The 16848-nt window shown below is 47.5% G+C and overlaps 1 protein-coding gene across 2 annotated transcripts in view; it reads right to left on the reverse strand.

Annotated features, from left to right (window-relative positions):
• The window catches only part of KDM1A (lysine demethylase 1A), a 718736-nt gene that overhangs the window by 445280 nt on the left and 256608 nt on the right, over positions 1–16848 (reverse strand). For both annotated transcript variants that reach the window (XM_085647807.1, XM_085647806.1), the window contains exon 9: positions 14061–14151. In XM_085647807.1, the coding sequence (XP_085503933.1) occupies positions 14061–14151 (91 nt within the window). The remainder of the gene's footprint in view (positions 1–14060; positions 14152–16848) is intronic.

Genomic DNA, 16848 nt, shown 5'->3' on the forward strand with positions numbered 1-16848 from the left:
CGATGTAATAGACCTTCACTGCTGTTGAAACTGGGACACCTGTCCTCCCACCGGTAAAGCATGCTCTAAGATTTCAAAACTAGGGCTGCTTTACTGAGATGTTGACGGAGGAGAAAGAGGATGAGGAGGAAGATTGGGAAAGGCTTGTTGTCTAACGCTTCCACGGCCCCTACAACTTCTGTAGAGGGGATAAAATGGCTGCTGCTGCCGACCACCGAAAGAAATGCTTTTAGTAAAACCCCGGAACATCTTAAATTGTCTGCAGTCCAGTCTCAGCCCGAGAAGACCCAAAGAACGAGGTGTCTCCCTTCTCTCTTTAAACAATTCCAGGCAGAATCTGCTTTGTACCACACCGCCGAGCCCAGTCAAATGGCAAATCCATCAGGGCATTCTGTACATCCAGAGAGAATCCAGAACCCCCTCAACCACGTGTGCCTTCTGGTAGTGAACGAAGTACCCATCGATCTAGCCACCAAATAGGCAGTATCCGACCCAGATCGTATAACCAGACAGGCTAGGCTTGACCATCATTCAACAGTTCAGAAAAGTGCCCCTGAACCTCAAGCAGTTTTGGTACAACGTTCTTAAAATCCAACAAAGAATGTATGTAGCGACCCAAAAGGCAGGTTGGGTTTGTGGACTACAGTGCCATGCTGCCCAATGAAAACACATTATTAGAGAATCCAAAAGGATGGAGCAATCGGGTACCTGCTGCTGAAGGAAAGGATTCAGGAGTCCACCTCAATGAACTCTAACCCTGAGCAACCAAACTCTCAGGTAAAGGTTGAGAAAATAAAAAGAGCAGATCTCCTGGAGTCAGCTTGTACCTTCTAGCTACTGGCTCACATCCAAAATGGACTCAGTTTAAGCCTCATTAAAAGGTAACCAATTTTCTGAAGACAACAATGAAGAGTGCAGCACCTCAGTCAGCAAATGAGACTTTAGTTCCCTAGCAAGAAGGGGCAAACCAAACATTTCCACTGCCTTCCTTATTTATAACTGTATGGTAGGATGTGACTTCTGGTGGTGGAATACTCTCCAGTGACAACTATTTCCGTTTCAGGGGAGGTGTCCGAGCCACTTGCCTCTCCCAGTCCTTTAAAGAACAGGTCTTCGAGAAGACACAATCTTACCCTCTTCCACTTCTGGAGGATCCTTTAATCCTTCAAGAAGTCTTGGGGCCTCTCTTCTTGACCAATGATGTAACGACATCAGTGACGTTGGTAACTGTGCTGGAGAGGTGAGTAAAGGTACCAGAGTCGAAGCATGCGACATCAGAACAAAGCCAGCCAGTGCCGGAGAAGGCATGGTCGGCGTCAGCGACATCTGAAAAGGAAGGATGCATAGAGGGGAAGTAGTCTTTTTCCTCTGAACATCTCTCAGCGCTGGAGGAAACCTGGGCCATCGGCATAAAAGAACAAATTACTTGCCTTCGGAACGATATATCTGTAAGAGACATATTAGTTATAGATTCCTTAACTTAGAATTACCCCCAGGCGTCAGACTGGATCCGGAGAATTTCTTCTCAACAGTAGCCCTGCGTGTCGGTTGGTGGCGTCGGTCGACTCCACGTTAATCTTGGGCGTCGTGAGTGCCCGGATGACGTCTCGGTATCTACTTATGACGCCGCCCCTGCGTGCGGACGTCAGTTCTTTTACACAACATTCCATGCCAGAAGCGTAGAGCCATGCAAGACACGGACCACAGGTGCACCAAACTAGGGACCTGAAAGGGAGTCCCTTACTCTAGTAGTCAGTTCGCAGAACGGAGAGTATAGATGGAGGCAGTAAGAAATCTATAATGGATATATGTCTCTTACAGATATATCGTTACTGAAGGTAAGTAACTTGTTCATCTGAAAGATACTATTAGTTATAGATTCCTTACTTTAGAATAGTTACCCCAGCAATACCAACCCCGGAAGTGGGTCTCCAAACTAAGTTAACACAGGAAAGCCCTGGAGAAGTGAACGGCCAAAGAAGCCATCTCTCAAGACTGGACTATCCAGGCAGTAATGCTTAGTGAGCGTGTGCAGTGATGCCCATGTGGCTGCCTGGCAAATGTCACTGAGAGGGGGAGTGGGGGGGTGGGGGGGGGTGGGGGGGACTCCACGTCCCAAAGCAGTAGTGGCTGCCGTCGCCCTGGATGAATGGGCGTGTAGTGCTACCGAAGGCTCCTTTTTCACCAACGAATAACAAATCTTAATGCAAAGGACGACCCATCGAGAGATGGTCCGTTTTTGCACTGCCCGACCTTTCATGGCGCCCACAGAGCCAACAAAGAGTTGATCGTCCACCAGGAATTGTTTTGTGCGATCCAGATAAACTGATAACGCACGTTTTGGATCCAGACGGTGTAGCCTTTCCTCCTCCTTGGAAGCATACGGGGCGGCAAGAAGGTGGGCAAAGTGATGGTCTGTCCTATGTGGAAAGAGGTAACCACTTTGGGTAGAAAATAAGGCCTAGTTCGAAGGACAACCTTGTCTGGATGGACAGCAAGGAAAGGAGGTTTCGAAGATACAGCCTGCAGCTCACTCACCCTGCAGGCACAGGTGGTGAAAACCAGAAAAGCAGTCTTTAAAGTCAAGAGTCTGAGAGGACAATTTGTAGTCGCACAAAGGGAGCGCACATAAGGTAAGTCAGGACCAGATTCAAGTCCCACTGGGGCATTACGAAAGGAATAGGAGAAAAGAGGTGAGTAATGCCCTTAAGAAACTTATTTACAATAGGGGACTTGAAAAGAGAAGGCTGATCAGGAAGGCCAAGAAAGGCCGAAATGTCCGAAAGATAGTCTTTAAGGGTGTCCAGAGCAGAGCCCTGCTGGGCTAAACAAAGAATGAATAGGAGAACCTCAGAAAGAGGGACAGAAAGGGGATCCACAGCCTTTGCTGTGCACCATGCCACAAATTTCTTCCATCTACATGCATATACTGCTTCAGTCTGGCTGCCAAGATGACATTACAGACTTCGGGAGGAAGGTCGAAAGCTGTAAACTGTCGCCGCTCAATCTCCACGCAAGGAGTTGGAGGCTAGACAGGTTCAGGTGGAGGACCTTCCCCTGCTTCTGCAACAGAAGATCCTCCCGAAGAGGGAGTCTGAATGGAGGATTGATGGCCATGTACAAGAGCTCGGGATACCAGACTCTTCATGCCCAGTCCGGAGCCACAAGAATGACTTGGGGCCCGGTCGCGCTTGATCTTCTTCAGCACTCTGGTCAGAAGCAGTATGGGCGGAAAAACGTATATAAGACCACGATTCCAATCGCAACAAAAAGCGCCGCCCTTTGGCCCCCGGACCCACGACGCTGGGTCCCACGTCCCCGGACACACAGGCTGGGTGGAACTTGTTGGGGCTCCCCTTCCGTGGCCACAAAAGGGGCAACAGGTAGACTGAATGGGGCGATTAGTCACTGCAAGGCCCAAGGACCTAGCCGTAGCTCTAGAGTCCTTGAAGCACTCAAGCGTGTTGTCTGCCTTGTCGCCAAACAGGCGACGGCCATCAAAGGGCATTTCCAAAAGGGTAGATTGGATATCCCAAGAGAAGCCAGAGGTTCTCAGCCAGGCACAGCATCTCAGGACTACTGACGTGGAAATCGTCCTACCCAGCGAGTTGGCAGTATCCAGTCCACACCGGATGGTGAATTTTGCTGTGTCTCGACATTCAGCAACAGCGCGGGCAAGCACGGCCCGGGCCTCCTCCAGGCACTGTGGCAGCACTTGCGCAACTGTGTCCTACACTGAATGTGTGTAACGGCCCAAGAGACATGCGGTGTTCACCGACCACAGTCCTAAACTGGCGGAAGAAAACATCTTCCCAATATGGCCCAGCTTCTTGGATTCCCTATATTGGGGAGCTGTAGGGAAAGTGCTTCCTTTCGAAGATGAGGCTTGGACCACCAAGTTCTTGGGGTAGGGTGTTGGGAGAGGAAAAGTGAGTCGCCCTGTGTGATCATCCTATCCACAGGAGCCCCTGTGCTGGGCTTGGACCAGGAGCCCAGAGGGACGTCAGTGAGGGCATCATTGAAAGGCAGCAAGCGCTCCGAAGAGGCTGCTGCTGGCTGAAGCACCTCAGTCAGGAGGTTACTCCTGACCACCACCGTAGGAAGCTCAAGGCCCACGGTAGGGGGAGAAAGCATATCAAAGTCTGGAGAAGTATCCAGACCACTGGCATCACCAAATTCCTCTCGCCAGTACAGCTCTTCAAACTGGTCTGCCAGAGGGTCAACAGGCCCCTCACAGTCCTCCTTCGGCCGCCACTCAGGGCGACAAGGAACGCCAGGGAAGAACAACAGTACAAAAAGTACCCTCTGGCATCTGTACCGGCGTCGGTCGATGCTGGTCCAGTTTCATGTCCAAGTCGAGAGGATCGGCGCCGGGGAAAGGTACCGTGAGGTCGACCGGCACTGATCCGGATGCAGGCCTAGATCCTTGGGGGCCCTGCAGCGAAGAGGCCGGAGCCGCCAGCATCAAAGGCCTTAACCCCCCCAGCTGAGCCACGGGGCCCAATGGCGTGCCAGCGGAGTCGGGCTGCCCAAAGATGAAATGGTGGGTTTTGTAAAATGCACGAAGCTGGGCAGGGGACACTGCGGCTCCAGGGAAGGGAGGGAAGCTTGGAGCAGTTCCAGCAGGCTCTGAGGACGAAGCCAGAGGACGCCGACCCTCCGGAGAAGTCGTGTCGGTCGACTGATGGGGAGAAGAAGAGCGACGATGCTTCTTTGCCTTCATCTTGTGCTTCGACTTACCCGATGACGAAGTCTTTGATGACGAATGATGGTGGTGGCTCCACGACCAGTCCCAAGACTTTCCTCTTGACCAGGACCTCCAGAAGCTTTCGGGACCGCTCCCGCAAAGACTTTGGGTTCAGGGCCAGTCGAGAGCACGACTTCGGCTCGTGGTCGCGATCCAAGCACCAGAGGCACACGTGGTGCGGATCTGTGACAAACATCAGCTTGTGACAGGAGTCACAAGGTTTGTAGCCAGTCCGACGATGGGACATCCCTAAGTGCACCAGGAGTCGAAAGACTCGAAAAAGATGTCGACAAAAGTCAGAAAAGTTTTAGTCAAAAAGTGACTAAACGTACCGCTCTCTCCGGACCTACGCTGGCTGGCGCGGAAAGAGTAAGAACTGACGTCAGCACGCAAGTAGATACCGCAACATCATCCGGGTGCTCATAATGCCGCCGTCGAATGCCACATACCGACACACAGGGTTACTGCTGAGAAAAAATTCCCTGGATCCAGTCTGACGTCTGGGGGTTATTCTGAGGTAAGCAATCTAGAACAAATGGTCTCTTTCAGATGAAGGACAAGACTTTCAACGACCTCTCTTCTCCTGCCTTGCTTTAGCTATGAAGAGCTTCCCCTCCCTTTCCTTAAAGGCTTTCGGATTCACCTTTTGGCATGAAGAACAGGTTCCCATGTCATGATTCGACCCTAAACACCAAAGGCCACTGTCATGAGAGTCACTGATAGACGTCTGACTCTCACAGTCCTTACAAAGCTTGAACCCTGTTTTGCGAGGTAGGGAAATCTTTAAAAAAAAGAAAATGTCAAATGTCTTCAACCACTCCCTAAAGGAGAGCCAACAAAAACCATTACGCATCGTAGGCACGGAAGAAAGGAAACGGACGTCATCACGCTGACAAAGGCTTTTTATGGTTCCAGTGACGTTATGCGGTGCAGCGTGCAGAGACATGTGGATTTTGACGCCTCTGTAGACATGGAAGAGCTACAGATAAAGTTTCATGGAATGCTGGTGCAAAAGGTGTGGAATCCGCAGGTGGATGTATCCATTAGAAACTAGATGGCAGAAGTATGCACATCATGTGTATCTACAGCTACACATTTCACAAACGAAGTTACTTACGGTAACACATTATCTAGTATAGACAATATCTAGTGGCAGATTCCTTATCTTGGAATTTCACAGGCATCAGACTAGATCCGGAAACATTTACGTGAGTAGTATCCCTGCGCGACATCGGGTGGCTTCCTCCGGGCCCGTGTGAGGTTGCCAGCATCGTTAGCATTGGTTGTGACGTTGCGGTCACTTAGATAGGCCGCACCAAAGCGCGCGGCATCAGTTCCTTTTCACTTTTTCAATGTAATACGCGCGGAGCCATGAAGTGAACTGACTATTGTGTGTAAAAACTGGGGTCCTGTAAACTGGAACAACCCTAGACCTATAAATGCGTCCGCAGAGTGGGGAGGCATTAGTAGGTCTGTAAGAAATCTGCAGCTAGATATTGTCTCTACCAGATAATGCATTACCAAAGGTAAGTAACTTGTACATCTGATAGAGACTTCTAGCTCAAGATTCATTTACCTTTGAATAGCTAATCAAGCCATACTTCCTGGTGGTGGGCTGCGGACAGATTTACTAGACTAAAAAGTCCCGCAGAACCGAACCCAAACGGGCAAATGTCCAGGATTGCCACTCCACGAGCCAACGCTGTAGTAGCAGCCTTCCCTCCTGGTGGAATGGGTTTGTAAGCTCTCAGGAGGCTGCTTCCCAGCCAGGGTGTAGAAGATTTTAACGCAGATAACGACCCAGTGCGAAATAGTTTGTTTCTACATTGCCCGACTGTAGAAGTCTGGCTTAGTGTATGGTGTATACTTTAAGGACTGATGCACCTTGCACTAATCCAGGTAATATGTATGGTCATTTTAGTGGTAGAGCTCTCAAAGTGGTAGCTGTGGAGAGTAGCCTTCAGGCTAAACTTGGAGTGTAAAGCAGCTTGTTTTACCACAATTAATCGACAGTGTAGAATAGATGAAAAAGAATCACACAGTGTTTATAAAAATAAGTAACTTTATTAAGCAATACAATCACTAACACATTGGTATATCTCTTAACCGGAGATATCAACACTATACACAAGAATAATTCAAAACAATCAGGTAAGTAGTACAAATATACACTGGTCTTCAGGGGGAGACCGAACCAAACACTAAGAAAGTGGAACGCGAACTGCAAGGAAGAACAGGACTTGGACCAGAAGACTCAGAGAAGCTGGGGGATCAAGGAACAGCCCAAGGTAAGTACCCAGGAACCCCAAGGAGACTGTGTACAGAGTGGAAATACAGCCGCATGCCCAATAGAAGTCAATGGAGAAGTCGTGGATGCAGTTTTAAAGAAGGACTCTTTCCAAAGGACCCTGAAGAAGCCCTTTGGAAGACGGACGGTTGGAGAGCCATCCCACCGGTAGATACCCCCCGGGAACCAGGTTACCTGCACCAGGGAAGCGGGGTGCACAGAGGTGAAATGACGTCAGAACCTGCCATAGAAGACAATAGAAGACTTTGGAGAAAAGGCTTCTGGAGGAGTTCATGAAGCAGTCTGGTGGAATCCAAGGGTGGATGTTTGAAGAGGAGAGCCTGCAAGCAGAGGGGACAAGGTCCACGCCACTCGGAGGTGACCAGGAGGCACGGAAGCACCAACTGGGGAGGTGACCAGGAGGCACTGAAGCACAATGTCCACCGATGTCAGGAGGTTCAGGAGTGAAGACAATGGCTTTTTCGCTACAGCTGTGAGGATCAGGGGACGATGGGGAAGACCAGGAGCTGTGCACGAGCTGTCCCACGTCAAATGTCGATGTCTAGGTAGTTGTTGTCCAGCAGAAGCACCAACAAGCCTTGGTAGAGTCAACTGGCGTGGAAAGCAAAAAGAGGCAAACGTTGGGACCAGCAAGGTCCAAGGGACTCACCAAGGGCAAGAGAGTCAGAGCAAGCCCCGCGTACGCAGGGGAGCTCACTGAAGCAAAGGAAGCCCGTCAAGAGGACCCAAAAGACCAAAGGTACTGGAGACACAGGAGGACCTCCTTCAGCTTACCAAAGATGGAGGCCCACAGAGCAAGGGATGCAGTAAGGACACTGATCTTCGACAGATGAGGTGCTGATGCTCCCTGTAGTCTGAAGATCACAGGAACGCAGGCCAACAAGCCTTGGCAAGTCAACGCAGTGCACAGGGGTTTGGTCCCAGCAGGTCCAAGGAGGGATACTGTCCTCAAAATTGCCGAGAAGACAGGTCAGGCCTCTAGGGAGCTGTAGAACCACCACATGTGTTGCTGGGCTTCCGGAAGTCTGTAGGATATGAGCAGCTGACCGTTCAGTTTTGTTGCCGTGCATGTAGATGAGTAACTCCTCAACTCCAAGGGCGATTTCGTTAGGTGACCTTGAGGCACACAGGTCTTCTGGAGAACCTGGGTGAAGCAGATATACAAATAAGGCATTAGACTTGAAGAACAGTAAGACCAGGAGCAGTCTCATTTCGAGTTGACTACAACAAAGTCCAAGTGTCCTGACGGCCGAAGAGTGTCTTGGTTTCAGAGGAGAGTCTTGGTCCACGACGAATCTGAGGGCCCACCCACAGTGGACCCCTCAAGTACCCTAGGAAATGGGTTGGAAAGACTCAGGGGTCCCTCTCAGAAGATGAGTTGAATACTCCCCTAACCTTTGTCCAATTTCATGTCAGAGAAGGAACAAAGGGCTCCTGAACTGGCTCAAACCAAAGTATGCAAATGTTCTAGTTAATGCAGTCTGGTCTGAAAAGTGCCCAACTTCAGCCCAATACACTAAGTCCTGGCTGGGAGGTAGTCACACCTCCCTGTGAAGGAGGGTAGAATTGTGTCAGTGGTCAGGAGCAGCACTAGCTTGCTGGAAAACCCTGAAAAGGCTATTACCGGGAGTACCGGTGGGTCCCCTATGGAGCCTCCCCCTCTACATGGGATCATACTTCTAGCAACTGAATCGGTGTTGGGGTATGATTCCAACGTGTTTGATAGCAAACATGACCAGGTTCGGTGCAGCCACTATATAGTTAGACATCTCGTAATGACTGATGTCCACTATATACCTTAAAATGGCTGACCGCACTTACAAAGCCAGGCGAATAGACTCCGGGGTTTGTGTGTCCTGCTCATGCAGGGTCACCCTCACACTTGTAACCAAGCACCCTGACCTCAGGACTGAAGGGCCTACCATAGCAGTGATTTATAGGTTTTAAGTGCAGTGACCTCAGATATAAGGAAACATATCTGTCGTGAGAGGTGCAAGCACCAACCCACACAGGCTGCAGTGGCAGGCCTGTAGTCTGAGTTTAAGTAGACTTCCATGGTTGCCACAATACATGCTGCAGCCCATGGGATACCCCTGGTGTACCTATGCCTATGGTACCTCAGTACCATATACTAGATACTTCAGGAAGGAGTTCGCAAGCTAACAACTGTAGCACCCCATCTCCACGCAAGGAGGTAGAGAGTTGACGGGTTCGGATGGAGGACCCTCCCCTGCTGCTGCGACAGAAGATCCTCCCTAAGGGGCAGTCTGATCGGAGGATTGATGCTCATTCGAAGCAGCTTTGGGTACCAGACTCTCCATGCCCATTCCGGAGCCACAAGGTTGACTTGGGCCCGGTCGTTCTTGATCACTCTGGGCAGAAGTGGCATGGGCAGAAAGGCGTACAGGAGACCTTCGCTCCATTCATGATGAAAAGCATTGCCAAGCAATAGCCGCTTTGGAAACGTCAGCGAGCAATACTGCTGACATGGTGCGTTCTCTTCAAAGGCGAACAGATCTAACCAAGGCTCTACCCACTGCAGAAAGACCTTGAGCCACCTCTGACTGGAGACACCATTTGAGACCTGTTAGGCATCGACGACTGAGTTTGTCTGTTCTGGCGTTCAAAGAACCTGCCAAGTGTTGAACAACCAGAGTCCTGCCCGGCTATTCCAGCCATGTCTAGAGACGCAGGGCCTCTTCACAAAGGTTCACCCCGTCCTGGTTGTTGCAGTACCACATGGTTGTGGAGTCATCTATAAACACTTGTACCATCTTCCCCTTGACAGAAGGAAAAAATGCATTCAATGCTAGCTGGCTTGCCCGAAGTTCCAACAAGTTGACGTGGAGCTGAAGACAAGCGTCCCCTGATCTCCACCTCTCCCATATGGTGGCCGCCCCATGGCAGGAGTGATGCATCACTACTGTGAGATCTGGTTGGGGACGAGAGAGGGGTCTGCTTCGGACCCAATCGTGGTTCGTTAACCACCACTGCAAGTCCTTTACAGTTCCCTTCGAGATCTGAACCATGTTGAAGAGATTTGCTTGATGCCCTGCCCACTGAAACTTCAGGTCCCACTCCTGTGCCCGCATACGCCATATGGCATAATTTATCAACAGGAAGTAGGAGGCCATGAGTCTCAGCAGCCTCAAAGTCATTCTTACATAAATCCATGCATCCTGCAAGTCCAACGCTATTAGCCTGCCTCCTTGGTCTAAGACAGGCAAGACCTGAGCAAACGTGAATTTCTCCTTATTGAGGAAGAGATTGACGATACGGAGGTCCAGAATAGGACCTAGACCTTTGTCCTTCTTTGGTATCAGAAAGCAGCAGGAGTAACAACCACTTCCTACTATTGAAACAGGAGCATTCTCAATAGCTCCCTTGGCCAGGGAAGCTGTAACTTCTTCTCGGAGTAATAATGGATTATCCTCAGCTAGCAGTTCTTGAGTTGGCAGTAAAGGCGGAGGAAAAGACAGAAAAGGAAGAGAATATCCATCCTGAATGATCTGCAAGATCCATTTGTATGTTATGGACCTGCCAGCGGAGGAGATGATGTTGAATTCTCCTTCCAACTGGACTGGCATGGTCTTGCAGACAAAACTTGGAATGCGTAGAGTTGCTGGGGGTTGGGTGGCAAATGACTTCTGGCTACCATTCCAATGAGTTTAAAATGTATCACAGGAGTCTGTGCAGGACGCTGGCTGGGGTATGCTTGATGCGGCTGAAAACCCCTCCCATTGCCATGAATGGGGCAAAAGGCAGATTGAGCGGGAGGTGTTACAGAGAGGCCAATGGATCTGGCCTTATCTCTAGATAAAACTCCAATGCAGAGTATGCCTTCTCTCAGAAGAGAAGAGTCCAATCAAAAGGCATGTCAATGATATTGGCCTGAACATCATCCGAGAATCCAGATGTTCTCATCCAGGCGTGGCACCGCTCTACCCAGTAAGTCAGTCATATCTAGCCACACCTAATGGTAAACTTTAGTGCATCTCTCCTATCTTTCACTGCCTGGGAGAGCATGGCCCGGGCCTCCTTCAGGACCTGTGGCAGCACTTGCACAACCATTTCCCAAAGGGTGTTCGAGAAACTGCCCAATAAGCATGCGGTGTTGACCAACCGCAACGCAAGACTGGTGGAAGAAAACATCTGCTTCCCAAGAGCATTCTTGTCCGGAGGAGCAGAAGGGAAAGCGCCATGTGACATGGAAGTCTGAATTACCACGCTCTCAGGATTGGGGTGTTGGCTGAGGACACTTCGATCACCCAGAGCCTGGTGTGCTATTTTCTTGTTCACAGGAGCCCCTGTGCTAGGCTTGGACCAAAGCCAAGAAGGATATCTGTCAGTGTTTCATTGAAGGGCAAAAGGGGTTCAGATGAGGACGCCCCAGGCTAAAGCACTCTGGTCAAGGGATTAGACTTGACCTGCACTGAGGGCAGGTACAGGACCTCCGCTGCTCTCCTCCCCACCATAGCATAAGATGCTCCCTCCTCCAGAGAGAGCATACCGAAATCTGGAGATGTGTCTAGTTGACTGGCCTCTCCAAACTTCTCATGCCAGTCCAATTGTTCATAAGGAGCATCCAACTGGAGTTCCAAAGGGTCTAGAGACCGCTTTCATTCTTCTACCATGCCTGAAACCTCTTCAAAATAAACAGGCAATAGCGTAGAATCTCTGGGCTCGGTTTGCTCCGGAGTAGAAGTCAACCAACATCGATCTGACCCAGTCATTAGGTATCAGAATGAGGCTGGGGCGGGGGCCACAAGTGGCTTTTGAGGCGTTGGACGATCAACTTTGGGGCTGGCGTCAGAGAATGTCGCATTGGCACGACCGGCGCCGACTCTGATCCAGAATCGGATCCATGAGACCTCACTGGCACAGAGGTCAGACCCCGTCGGCGTAGAGCCAGGTGGGGCCTCCTCCGACCTCGCAGGGCCCAAAGGCGTACTAGAGAGGTCGGCCTGCTCAAATACCCAGTGCATGGCCTATAAAACGTTTTAATCTGTGCAGGGGTCGCTCAGATTCACGGAAGTGGGGGAGGCGCAGAGTCGGACCCAGCAATGATTCCACGGAACCATGCCTGGAGCGTCGATGCTGCCCATCCATCTCGTCAACGGAAAACAGATGAGGTGAAGCCAAAGTCCATTTAGACATATTTCTCTTATGCCTCTTCCCTGAGTGTCCAGAGGACCTAGAGTGCGAAGAAGAGGACTTGGGGCTCCTGAAGCTGTCCCGCGACCTGCTTTTCCTCGATTGGAACTGGGACCTTCGAAGAGTCACGCTTGACTGTATCGACTGCCAGGACACAAGGAACTTCATAGACCGCTCCAGCAAGGCCTTCAGCGCTATGGGCCGATAGTCCGAGCACGGCATCTGAGTTGTGGTCGAGCTCGAGACACCACAAGCAAACAAGATGGGGGTCAGTTACCAATATGGTGCAGTGACAAGCATCACACGGCTCAAAACCTACCAGTCTAGAGGTCATCCCTCAAAACACAAGAAAAAAAATCTATTGACAAACTGTAGAAAAAAAGTCTGTCAAAAAAAGATAGAGGGGTAGCTCTGGATCGGCGCTTGCTGGCACAGAAAGAAAAGAACGGACGCCGTGCACCTGGGTGGTCCCTTTATAGGGGACGACGATGTCACAACCAACGCCAATGATTCCACGCGCAGCCGGCCGGAGTCACTTGATGGCACGCAGGGGTACTGCTGACGCAAAAGTTTCCGGATCCGGTTTGACGCCTGGGCAATTCAAAGTTAAGAAATTGCAGCTAGGAGTCACTATTAGATATAGTTTTCTGTTTCCAAGTGCAATAGCATCATTCTCACCAACTATTACGGTCTATTTTTAAAGAGGAAGATTTACCCAACACTCTGATTTTCACAATACAATGCATGACGCAGGAGATATGTTGGAAAGCCGAGCTCAGTGAGCAGTGTTCTCTTGCTCTGCCACGCCTAGATAATCTTATACTTTCTTTGATGGGGAAAAGGCTGAATAGGAAGGTATCTGGGGATATGCCTACACTCAAATAGGACACCTCTTCCTGGATGGCAAATTTCTGGCCTTGGAGCAAATTAGCTCAGGGCAAGCCACATTATCAACTGAAATATTAGTTTACCACTAAGAAACATTTTGCAATCCTCGGTTTGCAACATTCCTGGAGAAATTAAAAAATTCATGTCTCCTATTAGCATGGTCCAGAGAACTACAAACAGTAGATGGGTATCCAAACTCTATACACTTTTTAATTCTGCTGTTACCATCATACCTCTCCTGGCTCGTGCCACATGGTAGATGAACGTTGCATTACATTAGACAACAAATGCTGAAGCTTCTATAATTCGAATTGCTTACAATGATGTATCAGACCCCAGCCATCCTACAGAAGTCTGACACCCCCCCCCCCGCTGCCCGTGCTGCAAATGCTAGTGTACCCTGTTGACTTATACCATTTGGTATGACACAGTTCATGCGTCAACTACTTCTGCAATAACATACTAGTTACCTTTAGGAATGAACCCAGAGTCTAACTAATGGAATATGTTGCCAAAAATCTCATACATAATGAGTACTTGACTGCTGATGCTGGCCAATCTGCGGATTTTAGTAGCCTAGCTGAAAGATCTGCTACCTAAACTCAAAGACTGGCTTACGGACACTGCTAGGCATATGGGGCCTCACTACGTACCTACCTCTACAAGTTGGAACTAGCATCAGATAAGGCAAATGGGCCACACAGTCCAGGAAATGCATAGCTCATAACACAGACCACTTCTTGGTGAGGTCTCAAATAACGATGTGGGGAAATACAATAAGTGGTTGGTCTTTAATCTGGAAAGTCGAGTCATTGATGTTATGAGGTGACTGTAATGGCAAATGTCTTAATTTTGTATTATGGTTCATCCAAGAATGGCCCATTTTATTAACTTTATATATCAACTGGTATGAGTATTATACCTAAATACCCAGATTATAGACTGCAAGATGAAGTGACAAACCTTATTGAGAACCTCCTTTAAGTCCTCTTGCGTTTTTACAATTTTCTTCCAATGCTCGATCTGCTCATCTTTCACATGCTTCTCCTGCAACCTATGAAAACATTTGAAAACAGACCATACTGGGGATTATTACCAAGGCAACAGTGGCTTTGTTCTAAATAAAATATTTTGAAAAACAGCATTCAGTCAGTAACACAGAGGAGTTTATTATTAACATAACTTTATATTTGCGAAAAAAGCAACTCACCAAGCACGTAAAAAAAATAATTTGTAAGGAAGAAAAAAACCTTTGATTTGATATTGGAATATGCTTATCAAATAAAATAAACAGTTTGAATAAGGCCAAATTTGTGATCGTATCTGGCTAATGACAACTGGTTATGCTTGTGCAATGATTAAGGAAACCTTCACTACAGACAAAACTCCTCTATTCTGGGCTACAGTTGAGCCATCACGGCTGCAAAGCTGTATATCATGACTCAAAACCAGAAAAAGGACAGTTTACAATTCAGCAAGCTAGCTATGAGACTGCGTGTAATCATCTGACAGCCTTAGCTCCTAAACGTAGAATTCATTACCTGTTTGTCTATGCTGTTAAAGGCATAATCAGAATTCTTACCATTTAGGAGCGATTGTTTTCTCAAAGACTGGGTAGTTTTCATCCCAGTTCAGTTTAATGCCCATCTCAAATTTCACATGAAGACAGTAATTTCCTAAAGTCGAGTTTTAAATTTAGATAAATAATTCCACCCACTCATTTTTCTAGACTGTAATCTTCAATAATACAAGGTTAAGCTGTAAAGACATTAGCAATTTGGCAGAATCCCACCAGTACTTCAGAGGAACAAAAACCATGAGATCCTGCGAGTCACTTAAAATATGCAAATCGTGAAAAAGCATAAAAGCTGTGCATGTGGCTTATTTCAGGGAGCTCTAATGAGGTTGCCCCATCTATCAGAGCTTACTACCAAATTTAGATTGATTGTATTGGGGTGCATGCATCCAAATTAATTTCTTCAAAGACAGCATTCTTTAACATCAAGGCAGCGGTAAAAGAAAGGCTCAATATGGGACACAATGTTACTTTCTGGGGGAGATGAAGGAGCGAGAGAGAGAAAGAAGGAGCGAGAGAGAAGGGGATAAAGAGTGAGAGAGACAGATGGGTATAGATCAAATAAGAGAAATATTTTTTTCACCTTAAAAAAACGAAAGGTTAGAATTATGTTTTTGTTAGATACAGTATTAAGAACTTAGTTTTTGTTAATTGCTTTTTTTAACATAAGCTAAGGTTTAAGTAATGTTTTCGTTGGGTGTCGAGATGAAATAATGACATTTTTTTCCTAACACTGAGTTTGAGTTAACTCTACCGAGTGCCAAAGCCATATGCAGCTTACGACTATTTATTTTTGTATTATAGAGCAAAGCTTCTTTTGAGAATTCAACATTTTTGGTATTTGCTCTCTCTTTTCTTGGCTTTAGCTTAACAGATCTGTGTACAACCTTTCATGAAGGAGCAGAGGTGGCTGAACTATTTGTTTGGAAAGTTTCATGCAGATTTGTTAAATGGCGCCAAACTTAGTGTTTAAAGAAAAAAAAAACACTTCCTCTTAACAATCTGCCCTACCTAGAACTACACTATGTGTGCGTGTGTGTATATATATATATATATATATATATATATATGCCAAACATTTCCTCCGGGGGGAGAAATCAGGGTCGCACTCCAGTTCTTCGATGTAAAGATTTATTTCAGTAATCAAAATGATAGCAGCAGAGATGCAAGACACACAGGTCTCCAACCAACACGTTTCGGTATGCACACGATACCTTGTTCACGGTTAATTTTACACCTCAGGTGACCAGTTTTTAAACTAAACAACAGAGAAAAAAAACTTTCAAAGGAAATGCTAGTACCTCATTTCCTGTTCCTGTCAAGACTAGCTCCACTGCCTTATGGGAGATGTAGTCAGATGTTTGTTATACATTGTAAGTTTAGTTGAGCTAAGCGACAGTTATAAAGCAAGGTATGAATTAATCAAAACTCTTTCAAGCGTAGAAGGAAACTGATCAAAAACAAAGTTATCAGGTATCCAAAGGGTATTACAATCACAGTAAATAAAATATACGCGGAAGAACTTTACATACACATTTAATTCTTAGCAAATTGAAGAAGTATATAGCAACCACAATGAAAATGCATACCTACAGCCCACCCTAAACATAGGGAGAGACACTCCACTGGAGGATTCCATATGGGCATCACAGATTCCCCACTGAAGGGACAAACCATTGACTCTAATATGACATATTGCATGTTGGATCTCAACATTTAAAATCAAAGCAAGGTTGCTATAGTTTGTAGTCAACCATTGAGCAGCATGCTTGCAGAGAATCATGCATTTAATGTCTAATGTGGAATAACGCGTATATTTTATTTACTGTGATTGTAATACCCTTTGGATACCTGATAACTTTGTTTTTGATCAGTTTCCTTCTACGCTTGAAAGAGTTTTGATTAATTCATACCTTGCTTTATAACTGTCGCTTAGCTCAACTAAACTTACAATGTATAACAAACATCTGACTACATCTCCCATAAGGCAGTGGAGCTAGTCTTGACAGGAACAGGAAATGAGGTACTAGCATTTCCTTTGAAAGTTTTTTTCTCTGTTGTTTAGTTTAAAAACTGGTCACCTGAGGCGTAAAATTAACCGTGAACAAGGTATCGTGTGCATACCGAAACGCGTTGGTTGGAGACCTGTGTGTCTTGCATCTCTGCTGATATCAT

This window comes from Triturus cristatus, chromosome 3_2, assembly GCF_964204655.1.
Source record: "Triturus cristatus chromosome 3_2, aTriCri1.1, whole genome shotgun sequence".
Taxonomy (NCBI): Eukaryota; Metazoa; Chordata; class Amphibia; order Caudata; family Salamandridae; genus Triturus; species Triturus cristatus.